The following is a 14,795-nucleotide window of genomic DNA, read 5'->3' as shown; positions in this document are numbered from 1 at the left end:
CTCTACCTCCCGGATGTCTTCCATAGTGACTTGCTTAGGAAGGACCTCAAACAAAGAGGTTAAATACATAATAATGGACTTTTTGTCTGGAAGCTGTACAGCCACATCTGCATCAAAAAGATAAAATACGGGGAAAAAAATAAATTAAGAAGCTGCTTTTCTAAATTATTACTTACAATACAGTTAAGACTTTACAAATAGTGCAAATCACAGGTTCTCCTGTTAAGTAGCCTTTAAGCTTTAAGTTAAAAGGTCAGATTTGACACATGTTGAAAGCAGTATGAAGGAAAAAAAAAGTTTTTTAAAAAAAATAGATTTTCTACATTTGGAAGTGAATTCACATTAAAAGGCATGATCTTTTTGAAGTAAGAGCCCAAACCTGAAGTTACTAAGGAATAAAAACTGTTTGGGGAAAATTATTCTGGAGCATCTTCCAAGCAGAAATGCACTTCAGCGACAGTATCCTGCATAAACAAACATTTCCACTTAGGCTCTATCAGCAGTCCCAGAATTGGTCAGTTCATTTTCTTACTTCTCATATGGAAAAGAGTTTTACCGACTCAGGTTCACTTATCTCTCGGTTTTTGAGTGCTACCAATTCAGTTAACACTTCCCCCCGTCCCCCAAGAAGGTGGTGCTTGACTCTATGAAGTTTGAGAGTTTGTCTTGCAGAAAGAATCTTCGGAGGCAACAGCTCAGGATTTTAAAAAGGAGCCATAAAAGTTTCCTGGTAAGCATTCCTACACAGTAAGTACTCACAGTACTGGCAGCTACTGCTTCTCAGTGTATATATAAAGAACAAAAGACCATGAGCTGTTAAGCTATCCCATTCTACATAATGCTGTACTTCATCTGAAAGGCACACACCCTTGTGGTACAACTCCCACTTAAAATAAAACAAAGCCAGGGTATGAACTTCACTGTTTGTATAGTCTCTGAACGGTAAGCCAATCTGAACCTTAACATTCAAGAAGCTGAAGCATACACACGCACAGACATATCCTTACCCTACAAATTACATTCTTTTAAACCCAAATTTAAGGGCTTGAAACAAAATACCACTGGCACAAAACTGCTGGAATTTGTATTCATAGAAGGTGTCAATAGAAGAAATTTATTTCAAGAGAGCTCAAAAAACCTTCTAGTTGCGTAAAACAACTACATCCCACCTTCAGGATCCAACAGTTTCTCGATTCCTAAGTGGTTCTTGGCTATGCTGAAAGCATGTTCCAGTCTCTCAGCTGGGGACATCTTTATAACTTTATCCCAGTTGAAAAGCTCAGGTCTAGAAATAAAGACAAAACAGGAAAGAAAGCAGTAAATTTTATCTGAAGAAAAAAATCCATACCATGTAGACTATGAAGTTACAGATATGAAGGTAGCTACCGAAGTAATATAGACATACACATACATACAAAATGTAAGTGCATACACACAAATGCATAAATACAAACGTGCTTTTTATCGGTGAGAACCTGGCAATCGCAAATCAATTAACCGACTGCATGCCCACAGCACCAGCCACCTTCTATCCTATGCATCCTATAGATATACTCATTGATTGTAACAGGAGATTAAATACTACTAAGAAGAAAACAAATAAACTCTGTGTTTAAAGTTTATTGCAGATCCAGTTTTCTTCAACTGTTTCTTTCCCAGCATTACTGTCACTCCATGCTTCCTGCGTCAGGCTCTGCTGGGTAACCCAGAGTCCCTCTGTTCCCGGAGAGCCTCATTCCAAACCTGCGAGGTGGCTCAGTGACCACCCCAGACCACCACCGCCAGGAGCAGCAGCCATCTCCACCCCTGTCCCAGGGGCCTTTTTCCCCTCCCATTAAAAAAAAAAAAAAAGCCTACCAAAACCCCAGCCCATCACAAGTACCCATGAGAGTCACGATGCGAGTCAGACCAAGGAGCTGACCGATCTACAGTGCCAGCAGCCTTCATCCCACATCAGCATTAACCAACCCATATCTTCAGCCCAGCTGTGCACCCAAAACATACCGGGAGGTCTCAGGGGGAAGGAGCAGAGCACGGAGCAGGAAGCAGGGTCGGCAAACAGGGCCCCCCTCCCCAGCGGGACCCACCCCGAGAGGCCACGGCCAGCCTGGTGCTGCACCAGCACGGTCGCAAGGCCAGAGCGCCAGCAACACACCGACCGTGCCCCCAGGACAGCGGCTTCTCATCGCCACACTCCTATGGATTCTGGGCTTTACAGAACGTGGGGAGGAGGAGATGGGCTTGCCTTTAATTCTTTTAATACTTAATTCAGTTGTAAATTGACCTTAGAGTACTTCTTTAACGTCTGTCGAGCCATTACACTTCATGAAACAGGAAGGTCATAAGCCAGCAGGGTCTGAGAAGCAAAAAGCCGGAGGCAGGTGGGGTGAGCAGGGGACAGGGATATGCCAAGATCCTGATAGGAGCCAGCGGAATACTGTATCTCCATGCAAAAGGCAACAAGGATAACTGCATAGGTTCACCTAAAGCTTTAGCAGAGACTTACTTTGAAAAATACATTGCAATAAGTATATTGTATATGCACTACCTGCAAATGGCTGTGATAACACGAATTTTAATAAAATGAAATCTAGGTATTTACCTATGAGCAAGAAAATTGTACCAAAGAACAGAATTCAATTCAAAGAGGAACTAAGCTAATATTAGGAAATGAAAGAGACCAGCACAGTAAAATGTTAAATGTCCTATTACCTCATATAATTCTATTAAGTACCGCAAGTGTTACAAAGATATTATAGCCAAGAGGTAGCACTGCTAACAATTGCTGATAGATACCTAAAGAGAAAAGTGAGTCAACTAAACCTTTTAATGGGATCCACAAAGATTTTCCCATATTAAGTGTCATATTAAGCTAAATTACAAAAACAATATTGAAAATGTCCCTTAGGTAGGGAAGCACTACCGTCTGGCTAAGCCAAATGGCTTTGCTCTCCTACCACTTCTGCAACCTGCCCCAATCCCATTGTTTCCTGCAAGTGCCTTTTAAAGCTTCTCTTTCAAAACCAACTGACATTTAAACCCAGCTCAAGATTTCTCAGAAGTGTGGGGAAGATGGGTGCCTCCCTGGCTAAAGGACTGGTGCCCAGGGACAGCAAAGCTGAATTCTGATGCACTGGCAGCTGCCAGGCTCCCAGGAAGAGGGAAGAAAAGGTTCAGAGATCAGCAGAGCCAGGTCACTGAGAAATTTTAGGCAGCCCGAGGAAAGCACAGGTGCTTTTGCTACTTAACAGCACTGTGAAAAGGGCAGAGCTCACAGACTTCAGATCCTGCAAAGCCCAAGTACGCAGTCACAACACGTAAGGACAAACAGCCTGAAGTCAATTTTGCTACCTCTCTCCTCCTGCTTCCCTCAGGTCACCTAGGTCTCACTCGTGTCTAAAGCTGGCACTCTCTCCATCACACAGCTTCATGCGTCCAGCAGCACAGCTACACCACTACAGGCAATTATGCCGGTATGAAAACCACCAGTACAGCCCACACCACCCAGAGAAGGGACTTGGTAACACTTCTGATAAACACCAGAGACCCTTGCCAGTATTGCTCTGCCTTTGCAGAGCAGTCCTCCCGAGCTCTCCCTGTGGTGCAGGCGCTCCCCACGCACCCCGAACACAGCCCAGCTCTGGTCTGCTCGGCAGGGACGTGTGCCAGGGCCAGACTCTGACACAGCCGGTGACAGCAGCACAGCCCCAACGGGCACTGAAGAGCAAAGAACAGCAGGCTCAAAGTGAACATTCACTTTTGGCAACGCTTTCTATCTGCTGGGTATAAATATTCCGGGTGTTTGCTATGCCAGATACCTGGTGGCCAGGAGGTCTGGTTAAATTCTAGCAATTATCATACCATTACCATGTTAAAACAGTTGTTTATGGTTAAGAACAGTCAGCTCTTGCAAAGCAATGAGCTGACTTCATTTAAGGTACACTGGATTAGAATGGATTGCCCAGAAGCAGATTAAAAAGAAAGTAACAAAAAACAGTATGCAAATTTCATAGGAGTCTGTAATGATGATTTCTTCAAACTATTAAAGAGTTCTCCAAAAATCAGAAAGAACACAAAAGATCTATGCAAGGAAGCTTTAGCACCATTCTTTATAAAGTATAATGAACAAACTAATGAATACTCTACAGACACCTGAAGTATTCCATTACCCTTTGATTCTTCTGCTCAACAGTTCTCCTGAAAGAACTGCATACATTGTCATTCAAGCAAGATATATTCAAAAAATAAGAAAAGCTACAGAGTCTGTCTTAATCCTTCGTTTTGAAGCTTCTATATTTTCCTTCTAAAATGATATGGCAAACTCCGACTGAAGAAATGTTTCCCTTGGCAGAGGAGGGAGGGCAGGGGGAAGGAAGTACAGGGGAAGGAGGTGGTCAACCCCCTCGCAGAGATCCGGTCAGCTTATTCGCTGCATAATGCATACTAAGTGGGATGTAAATCCACTTCAATTAGCAAGTGTGCATGTATGCGCAGAAACTGAGGGTGTTACACTGCTGCCTTGGATCCAACCCTTGCAAGGCTCTGGCAATATCCCTCCACTGTTATTGTTACCACAACAACAAAAACAACCCCAAACAACAATGAATCACAGAAACAGGCTAGATGCTGTCAAATGCTCAAGCGTGAAGACATGGGAAATGCAGCTGCTTACTTCACTAGGTCTAAGACAAAGCCCTTTGCTACTTACTTGTGTCTGTGGATGACAGCGTTAAAGGCGAGTCCATCAGCCCAGCTTGTGGTGAAGTTCAGAACATTGACCTGACTGTAAGGTCTCGTGGACTGCCGAACCCAGCTCAGCAGGATCTTCTCACTGTTGGTCTGCTGCAAATCTGACATGATGTTCTTCATGACATCCTTCACCTGCAAGACAGCAGCAACTACACCTTACAGATATGTTCTCCACTTTTCCTGCTTGTAAAACCTTTCAACCAAGCTATTTCAGAAATGATGAAAGGGTCTGTCTCATGAAGAGCTATGAATCAAACTAACTGCTCACATGAAATTTGGGAATAGGAGTCTTCAGGCTATCTTTACACCCTTCTGGTTACAAGAACCAGTAACATTTCATGTAATAACAGCACATTACTCTTACATTACGATCCTTCCCCTCTCAGTGCTGCCTACAGTAAGCATGGGGTATAATATTTCTCACTGCCTTGCGTTGCAGTTCCACCAGTAAGCGGACCCCAAAAATACAGCTTGCACAGGTTTTCTGCAAGAAGAGGACATCTGCCCAGCCGACAAAAGTAGTTTGCTGCTTGGGTACTATGCACAAGCATCTGCCAAAGTCCCTCCAAGTGAATTCAACGATCCTCCCAGGTACCTGGATAAACCAGGAGAAATTCAATCTGTGAGACTGAGAAACAAAGCTACAGAGCAGCATATAAAATGCAAGTCCAACACAGCTACCTAGATAGTAAAAAAAATCTGCTAACAGAAGTGCGTAAAAGCCTTGAGGAAGGAATAGAAGTCCAATGATTCAGCCTGAAAAGCCTCTCTGCAATTAACACCAGCAGGAACTAAACCGAGAGGCTGAATACAACTGAGTACATACGAGGATACGTATTGTGGGAGGCAGCCAATAGACAGAGATCAGAAACCAAACACTGGCCTGCCCTTATTTACCAGCCCAAAATAGATGCGGTATTTTTCCGCCACCAAAACCCTGGGAAGGTTTGTGAGAATCCCAGCAGATCGATGCACACGATTCCTGGAAAGGAAGCAATCTCACAGCAGCCTCTCACCTGCCAGTGCAAGATAATGCTCCACAGCAGCCCCAGCGTCAGCTTGTGATTTCCATCAACAATGTCAGTTCCTCCAATATTCACCAACTCCACCTGGAGACGTCAGATCAACTCTATATTAAACATTGTTATCACAGCTTCAAGTCACAACCCCACCCCATATTCACGGCTGTCCAGTCACGTATCGTCAAGTGCTCTGAAATAAAAAGTAGTTAGAAAGAGAACCGGAGATGACAGAGTACTGTCGATAAGCAGTTGCCACGACAAATGCAGAAACAACACGACAAAAGATGGCACCAAGGAAGATACTCCATTGGAAGAGTTTTATCCTCTCCTCTAATATACAGACGCATACCAGCAGTCAAAACTGACTAACAGAAATGCAAATGTGAAGGATCTGATATTTTAAAAAAAAAAAAAAAAAAGAAGTTAAGCAGTCCTGCTCCTAGACACACTAAGAGATATTACAGAACCGTGAAAACTCTAAGAATAGATTTGTCCTTTGCATGAACCAGTATCCAAATGGGACAAGTTTATGCAAGATGACCAAAAGCTCAAGGGAAAAATAAAATTTTGAAGTTTCCTATATGCATAGGACCCCACATAGGCTTGGTGATGGGCTAATTGAGATCATTAAAAAGGTGAAAGTATGGAAAGAGAGACAAGGAAATTACTTGAGTAAGGGAGGGGGCAGGAGCAGCTACCCACTCCTGCATCAAGTACTCAGCCCTCAGAGGCAGCCAAGCTGAGAGGACACGACCGGAGACTCAGGCGGTGCTGCTTTAGAGGCTGAGCTAAGCTGAAGCATCCAGTCTCCAGTCGGTCAACGCAGAGAAAGCGGCACTAACTCTGAATCACCTTTTGGGGGGAACCAACAGCAGCACACTGCATTAGTCACCGCCATGCCGACGGAATTCGGGCTAGGAACAGCTGCTGGTGGCAGATGCGGCAGACACCTCCCTGGGCGTATGTACACATACAGCAGATGCAGCAGATACCTCCCTGGGCGTATGTACACATACAGCAGATGCTGCAACGCACTCCCACACAGGGCAGACGGTGGGGCTTCATCCTTGCAAATGACCTGAGCCAGGAGCATCCTCCAGCCCCCGGGGCAAGCAGCACACTGCATTTCACCTCGATGGGGAAGCTTTTTTTCTTCTCTCCCTTTCTCACCCCTATCCACAGTGCCTACCAGAAACACCTCCCAGCTTACACTAACTTTAAGAACTGTAGCTGGGCATCGCTTGGGCTCAGAACTGGTCATAGAGACAAAAACCTGTACCGAGGAGCTGGCTAGCAATTAAACAATACAGACAGTCACAGGACAGTAATGGAGCCCATGCTCTGGCTCTCAGTGGACGTAGTCTACAATGACAGAATAGACAAGAACAAAGTTTCATTTTGTTTCAGAGGATATTGCTGATATATAAGAATATAATGCTATTCCATGAATATTTTTCCTCTTATCACACAATCACAAATAGCTTCCATTCTGCAAAATGCACTTATAACCTCATTGCTTTCAGATATCATCTTGACAATTTTCAGTTCCCCATAGGTCTCTTGGTTAGGAGAACCAATTCAAGACTGTGTTGCAAGATTAACATGGCACCACAAATTACACTTCGAAGTACTAAGGAAGTTTGCGCATTTGTGGATTGTCCTCTCCCAGTTTTTACAGCAGCTGGAACAGAATCTTACAGCAATACTCTTTGGAAATACTGGGCATGTATTTTAAGATAACTGTAAACTAAACAGCCAAAAACAACCCGAAAGAATTACCAGTGTGGATCACTAAACACCACACTGGAAAGCACTCTAGAACACAAGGAACAAAAAGCAAGACTAATGGACAAGGGCACAAAAATAAATCAATTACATTGCAAGAGCTTTTTTCACCTGTAATAGAAGAAAAACACTCCTGAGAATGGGTAATAAAACACACTTCACTTTTTTTAATCACACATCAATAATAATAACAGCACTGATAATAATGTATTCCTCTTGCTATCTGCATCAGGCATAAAAGGAACTACTCCACAAGTCCATTTTTCGTATTTTAATGATGCTGAACTAAACCAACGCTTTGCAGGATGCAGCCAGCAATCCACTAGGATGGGGCGTGGACGACAGACTTAAGCAAAGCTAATCAATAAAAGCAAGCTGACGGCAGATAGTCAGTACTACTGTCAGTAGAATGATATTGGCTATATGGAATAATTTCCAGTGGATTTTTTTTATTATTATTTTTAAAAACTTGGTCCACAAATCAAAAGAGTTGGAATTCATTACTTAGAACCATTCCACTCAGATGGACGAGGTTCACAGGATCACTTGAACATCTACACCCCAGGCTTGTCCTTGTAATACGTATTTAAACACTTTTCTAAATTATTTCACAAGTTATTAATATTGTATACCCCACAACCCGTCAGGCAACAGAACACAACTGCTTCTCAGTAGATGCCTTTTCCCTTCATCTTAACACACACACACACTTTCTAACGAAGTTAAGCAGTAGGTATAAATCACGTACATGACCTTAACAACCTTCAGCTAACTAACACCATCTGTTTACTTCTAGAAACCCAGATCCTGCCAGCTTAAGGAAGAACTATATTAATTATTGTAATTCAATATTATTTCATTTATTATCTTCATAAAATAAATCAATTTCAAGTTGGAAAGACACATTACTTATCCTTAGAAAAAAGTTAATCAATTATTTACAGTATCTCAAAGAAGGAAAAAACCAAACCACCCACCACAAACTTTGGCTGCTTCCTAGCAATACGACACTAGTCCACCAACACGGAGGGGAAATTGCAGTATTACACAGCATGTTCGTATCACTCTTCAATCAGCAGTTTACATAAATATGTCAGTGCCTTTTTGCATTAGATGTATTTTATTGCCAGAGCATTCTTATAAAGTTATTTTAGTGCCCTGACATTCGCAAATAGAAATTCTAACTATAGAAGAGTATGCTTATCAAGAATCGTTCTTCAGGGGAAAAATAAAATCTCTTTACTAAAGCACTACTGGCTTCCAGGCAGTAAAAACATAAAACCAAAATAAAAACAATTATGATTCTCATTTTTCTTAAAGAAGGATTGGGGTTTGTTTGCTTGTTTGTTCTTCTCAGCAGTTACCAAAGTTCCAAATTAAAAACGCTCAGTACAGATTTGACACAGAGCTGACAGATGTCAATGGAAAGATCGTCCTGGATTTTGAGAGCAGGACACAAAAGCCACAGACACACAAAACCTGTCGTAACGCTTACAGACTTTTGCAAAAGTTATGCATCATCACTGGAAATTAAGTTTTTTGTCCTGCCAGGTTTATGAGCTGTGCATAGCAGAACTTAAAGTCACCTTTGTTTTGGGAGCTGAACACATCTCAACAAAACATAGTTTACCCAATACTATTATTAAGTTAGCATTTCAAGATTTCACTATTGCCAGACACTGAAATTCTATATCAGATAAGGAAAAGTGATAGGAAAACCCAATTTGCTGAATTCTCATTTTAGGTACAAAAAAAAAAAAACAACACACAACACTATTATCTGCATTTTGAACTCATTTACACACAGGAATAAGTTAAAGAGTCTATCAAAAAGTTGTGGGAAAACATGCTCACGTTGTTCTGATGCAAGACCTGCAGTACTCGGTTGACGTTATTTAAGGCATGTACTCGTGTGGAACCTCGTTCTTTAGGCTGAAAATAAAAAGTTACAATCTGTTCACATCAGAATTAACTCGACAGACCAAACAAAATAAATGATAGAGCAAACAGGAAATTTGTCTTAATTTTCTCCAGATTTTTTTTTTTTGAAGTAGGAACAAAAACCAAACAAGAACATCTACAACATTTCAAAATGAAAACTGGTCAGAACATTATTCCTCAATTCAAGACATAGGACAAGCCTTGTATTCAAAACGTGTTTCAGTTCATCTTCAGCAAGTCCAGAACTTTTATTCCCAGCATCTGCAGAATTATAAGCTGGCAATACAACAGCAAAGTGGGAGTTCCCGGGGAAAATCTGAGGGTTTTGAACGTTTGCCAGAGTAGCTGAAATTTTTTGGCTCCCAAGAGGGAACAAGCAGCAATTTGTTTTTCTGGCACGGAAAGCCTGCTAAATCTTTGCATACTGGGAAAAAGTTACGCTTCCTGACTTTCCCTTCCTTTTAGTATTGGGGGGAAAAAAGAAACCACTGCAGCTTTTGACAATACCTGCCACTCCATTTGCTTTTAATCACTGCAATTTAACTCCTGTGGCAGAACATGATCGTACTGCAAGAGCATGAAGTTGAACTTGGAACATGGTACTCAAGAGAATCAGAAACCAGAAAGCTCCTATTGTCTTCAGCATGCTTCAAATCAGACCACAAATCATTAGAAGTACTAGTGAAATGCATCAGTTTAAAAAACAAGACAAGCTTGCAGGGTGAAATTTTAAATGGCTGAAGGTTTTTCATAAGGTCAATAAACAAATTTGAGATTTATCATAAATAGTGAAATCAAGAATTTAAATCCCAAGCGATAGCACAGGTTTCACCATGTCTCATGTATCTTTCTGAAGAGGTATCAATGTTAGCAAGGGAAGAGTTTTCAGCCACACATACAATCTCCCAAACAAGACTTGAGTAGTTTTCAGCCCTTTCCTATCTGTAGATCACAAAGGATTTTTCAATGGAGATGCAGATTTTTGCACTGCCTACTAGCTGTTGTCTCTTTTCTTTCTTTTTTTCTTTAAGGGATCTTTCATGAGCTTATTAGAGAAAGTCCACAGGTATCCAGCTAAAGGCTGCTCTTCCAGATCATCCAGAAGCAGACCTTTAAAAGATCTCCATTAAAAATACACACTATGTGAGTAACACCACTGGTTTTACACGTTTTGCTAAACAGTATTTTGTTTACTTGGCTTCTTGGGGGGGGGGGGGGGGGGGTGTTGGGTTGTTTCTTGAGAACTGCTGAGTTTTGTGGGTTGGTTTGTTTTGGTTTTGGGGTTTTTTTTCTTTCTTTTTTTGTGCGTGGTTTGGGGTTTTTTTAATAAATGGCAATACGACTCATACATATCTCTCTTACCAGAGGTTTCCCTGTCAGGCCCTCCAAAAGGTCCAAAAGCTTCCTTCCGTCTTTCAGATCTGTGAACATGTCCTTAACTGGGGGCTTCCCACTCTGCAGAAGAAACAAAAGCAGTAATAAAAACAGTGTTTAAGCAGAACCTCCCTGAAAAAGGTACTTTGTCCTTTCATTCTTCCAATTCATTCTTATTTGGTACTGAAGGCAGCAAATAAAAGCTAGTGGACTGTGACAGTGATCAGGGAGGCACCTTTCAGTTCTTCAGTGGTTGTTGGGTTTTGGTTTGGGGTTTGTTTTTTTTCTCTTCCCATCTCTATGGCTCTGTGCATCAGCAGCGTGGTACTGAGAAACCAAATCAGCACATCCGGACTCATATTAGGGCAGATGCGTTAACATAACGAGAGCAAAGAAAAAAAATCGGCAAGTTTGGGGAGTCATTTGAGAAAGAACGCTTTGGTCCGGCTGCATCTAAAGGAGGAAGAAACGGGCTTTTCGGGAAGAAGCTATTGGGACAAATGATCGCAGATTTAGAAAAAGACAAATCAAAAAAGGACTTGGAATTGAGCCCGATGCAAGGAGCTGCTGCTATTCTACACAGACCAGTAGATCAAAAGGTGTAATATCATTGAAACGAATCAATCATTTTCTCTACCTCAGAAAAAGAAGCAAAATGCAAAACTGAGAGCTACTCTAAATCATAGTTATCTAATACTCATTTTCTTTGAGGGTGGAGGGACCCTGTACAAGAATGGCGGTAGATGACAGCAGAATCACATTAACCTTTCCCATGCTCCCTTTTAATCTTACTTCTTCTTGGACCCTAAGAAAGTTAAGGTGGGAAAGTGTTACAGGGTAGGGGAAGACAACACAGGCAGCCAGCAACTAAGTGCGTGCATCTCCTCTGTAATATTCATCTGCCGGCTGCCAGGAGATCAATAAAGCTACTGCTTTCAGTGTCCCTTTGAGGAGACAGTTTGAGAAGAAAAATATTTTCTAAAAAGCACCTAGAAAAAGACAATGTTGGACTTCTATCACCTTGGCTTTACAACATCGCTGCTCAGAAAGAAGGCCGTCAAAGGCCCATCTCACATGACATGAATTAGCCGACACAGATCTCCTCCACCGTCACTTACCTGCTCCCGCCCTGACTGCTGCTAGGAACTGCCCAATGCCGCCTAACAGAGCGGGGAAAGAGCGCTGAACTGCCCACTGCGCTCTGTGTTCTGCCAAATAGGAATTGTGGGGGAACACAGATAAGGGGTTTTCTTACATGCCCACTTTAATTAGGTTTGATACTACTAAAACTATTCACAAGAAGTCAGAGTTGAATAGCTGCAGAGCCGTATTTTAATCTCCTGTACAGAAACATACCTAAATGTAACACAGCATCAACTAGCTGAACAGAGGCAAGAATGATCGTGTAACTAAGGTCACTTCTTAAAATACACAGATTCTAGCCAGTGTCTGATATTACATTAGTTTTCTAATGAATTTTTCTGACACATTTATTCTCCAATTACTTTTACAAGCCATGCTTAAAAATGTGTATATATATATATATACACAAACATATCAACATGCACTTAGGTAAAGGGTGTAGAAAGCTACATAGCTGTCAGACCAACACCAAACAGGAATATTCATTAAACGCCAGCGTTTGAAAACATTCTGCCGTCACATATTGCCACTTCCTCAGCTCAGCTCTACCCTTCCTAAGGGTACAGTCCCCCAGCAAGGGACACTGCCTGCCTCCGAGCGCACGCACTTTTCACAGAAGATTCAGATGCTTCACCGCTGCGCAGCAACTTCACCAAACCTTTAAAGCATGCTGGAGCAGGAGAGAAGGAATACTTAAGAGCAGATGTAAGGAAGCCTCTTGTACAGTTTATGGTGTATAACGGGAAGAGATGATCCACACTGCAATTACCCCAGGTGCCGGCAAAATTTGGTTTCATTTTGGTTCACATCACCACACGGAAAATATTAAAAGTAGCTTGATACAGGTATAAGGAAATTGTTCACGTGCCCAGAAAAGCAGACAGGAACAGCTAGCAGAGGTCTCACTGGATGCAATAAAATCGAACTGCTTGTTGTGAAAGCAAAACACCTGTTAGCCATTGAAGTGTGGGTCTCACCAGGGTGGAGCAGTGGGGGAGAATCCCCTCCCTCGACCTGCTGGCCATGCTTCTTTTTACGTAGCCCAGGATATGGCTGGCTTTCTGGCCTACAAACACACACTGCCATCTTATGTCCAATTTTCCATCCACCAGTATCCCCAAGTCCTTCTCCCCAGGGCTGCTCTCAACCCATTCATCCCCCAGTCTGTACAGATATTGGGGATTGCCCCGATGCAGGCACAGGACCTTGCACTTGGCCTTGCTGAACTTCATGAGGTTGCATGGGCCCACTCCTCAAGCCCATCAAGGTCTCCCTGGACGGCATCCCTTCCCTCTCGTGAATGCTGAGGGCACGCTGAAACCCACTGCAGGTCACTGGTGAAGATACTGAATGCTACGGGTCCCAGTACAGACTCCTGAGGGACACCACTTGTTACTGATCTCCGTTTGGACATTGAGCAGTCAACTGCAACTCTTTGGGTGCAGCCATCCAGCCAATTCCTTATCCACCTAACAGTCCATTCATCAAACCCGTATCTCTGCAATTTAGTGACATGGATGTTGTGGGAGCCAGTGTCAAAGGTCTTACAGGCATTTGTAATCATATAACTGATTATAATTATATAAGTAAAACAATGCACACGTGCAACAGACTGATAACACCAAAACTGAGAGTGCTACAGCCATATATCCTCAAAAAATTTGTTGCCTTAGGTCCAGAAGTTAAAGAAAAAATATTTGGATCTGCTGAAAAAGCAGAATGATGTCTCATTGAATATTTGCCTTAGGTCCAGAAGTTAAAGAAAAAAATATTTGGATCTGCTGAAAAAGTAGAATGACGTCTCACTGAATACAGTGCAACAAGGCTGTCGAGAGCACACAGCCTTCTTTCTTCGTTTCCCATCCCCTCACTTCACGTGCGTGAAAACAAGCTGAACGCCTTCCTGCTTTCCGTCATTTTGACAGGTCATGGTACGCTCCGGCCCTACGCGAGGTGCCCTGCTGTGATGGAGGAAATAATTCAGATTCGCTTTCTCAGGAGAATGGTTGTTCCATTTCACTGGCCATCAGAGCACCACGTCGTGCTGTCAGTTTAAAGAGTCAGCAGAAGAGTATTAAATTATTTCTGCAATCTAAGCTACTCCTCCTTCCTGGTTTATTCAAGTATTCACTATCCTCAAAACAGAGACAGAGCACCATGCAAAGCCTCGGTATTTAGTGAAGTCCAACAAAATGCTCTCTACGGGAAGGAAGTCAGGTCACAGGACGCACTGCTACAAGTGCAGGGTGACTGAAGTTGGCTAAGAAAGGGCTGCGGTACCCACCCCACCAAGCCCATCACCACCTTGTCGGGAAGGCTGGAAACCTGCTCCTCCGGCTTCCCGCACCCACCCGAAGGACAGGCAGCAGCCACCCGGGCAGCCCCAGCCGGGGCACGGAGCCAGCCCAGGCGCTGCTGGCGCAATGGGAGCGGAGACTGCATGCACCGCACCCTCCTCGGCTCACACCGCCTCCTCCCACCCCTGCGCCTTCCTCCCACGTGGACACGTGTTTCCACACAGAAATTTCTGTACTTTGAGGGTGGCAGAGCACTGGCACAGGCTGCCCAGAGAGGTTGCGGAGTCTCCTTCTCTGGAGACATTCAAAGCCTGCTCGGATGTGTTCCTGTGCAACTTGCTGTAGGTGACCCTGCCAGACTAGATGATCTCCAGAGGTCCCTTCCAACCCTGATCATTCCACGATCTGTTATCTGAGCCGCATGGTCTGCAATCAGGAACATCACTGCTCTGCCCAACACGCACCGCGCAGCACGCTGCCGTCC

The 14,795-nt window shown here is 43.1% G+C and overlaps 1 protein-coding gene across 1 annotated transcript in view; it reads right to left on the bottom strand.

Annotated features, from left to right (window-relative positions):
- LOC104161576 (utrophin-like) overlaps positions 1-14,795 on the bottom strand; it is a gene marked incomplete at its 3' end in the record, with an annotated part of 34,075 nt that overhangs the window by 18,113 nt on the left and 1,167 nt on the right. Inside the window, exons 2-7 of the mRNA XM_009700100.1 lie at positions 10,860-10,952; positions 9,411-9,488; positions 5,766-5,858; positions 4,709-4,881; positions 1,170-1,285; positions 7-107 (exon numbers count right to left, since the gene is read on the bottom strand). Coding sequence (XP_009698402.1) covers positions 7-107; positions 1,170-1,285; positions 4,709-4,881; positions 5,766-5,858; positions 9,411-9,488; positions 10,860-10,952 — 654 coding nt within the window. The remainder of the gene's footprint in view (positions 1-6; positions 108-1,169; positions 1,286-4,708; positions 4,882-5,765; positions 5,859-9,410; positions 9,489-10,859; positions 10,953-14,795) is intronic.

The sequence above is a fragment of the Cariama cristata genome, unplaced genomic scaffold (genome assembly GCF_000690535.1).
Source record: "Cariama cristata isolate BGI_N322 unplaced genomic scaffold, ASM69053v1 scaffold6960, whole genome shotgun sequence".
Lineage (NCBI taxonomy): Eukaryota > Metazoa > Chordata > Aves > Cariamiformes > Cariamidae > Cariama > Cariama cristata.
Note: the sequence above shows the minus strand (reverse complement) of the source record. Positions and strands in the feature narration are given on the sequence as shown.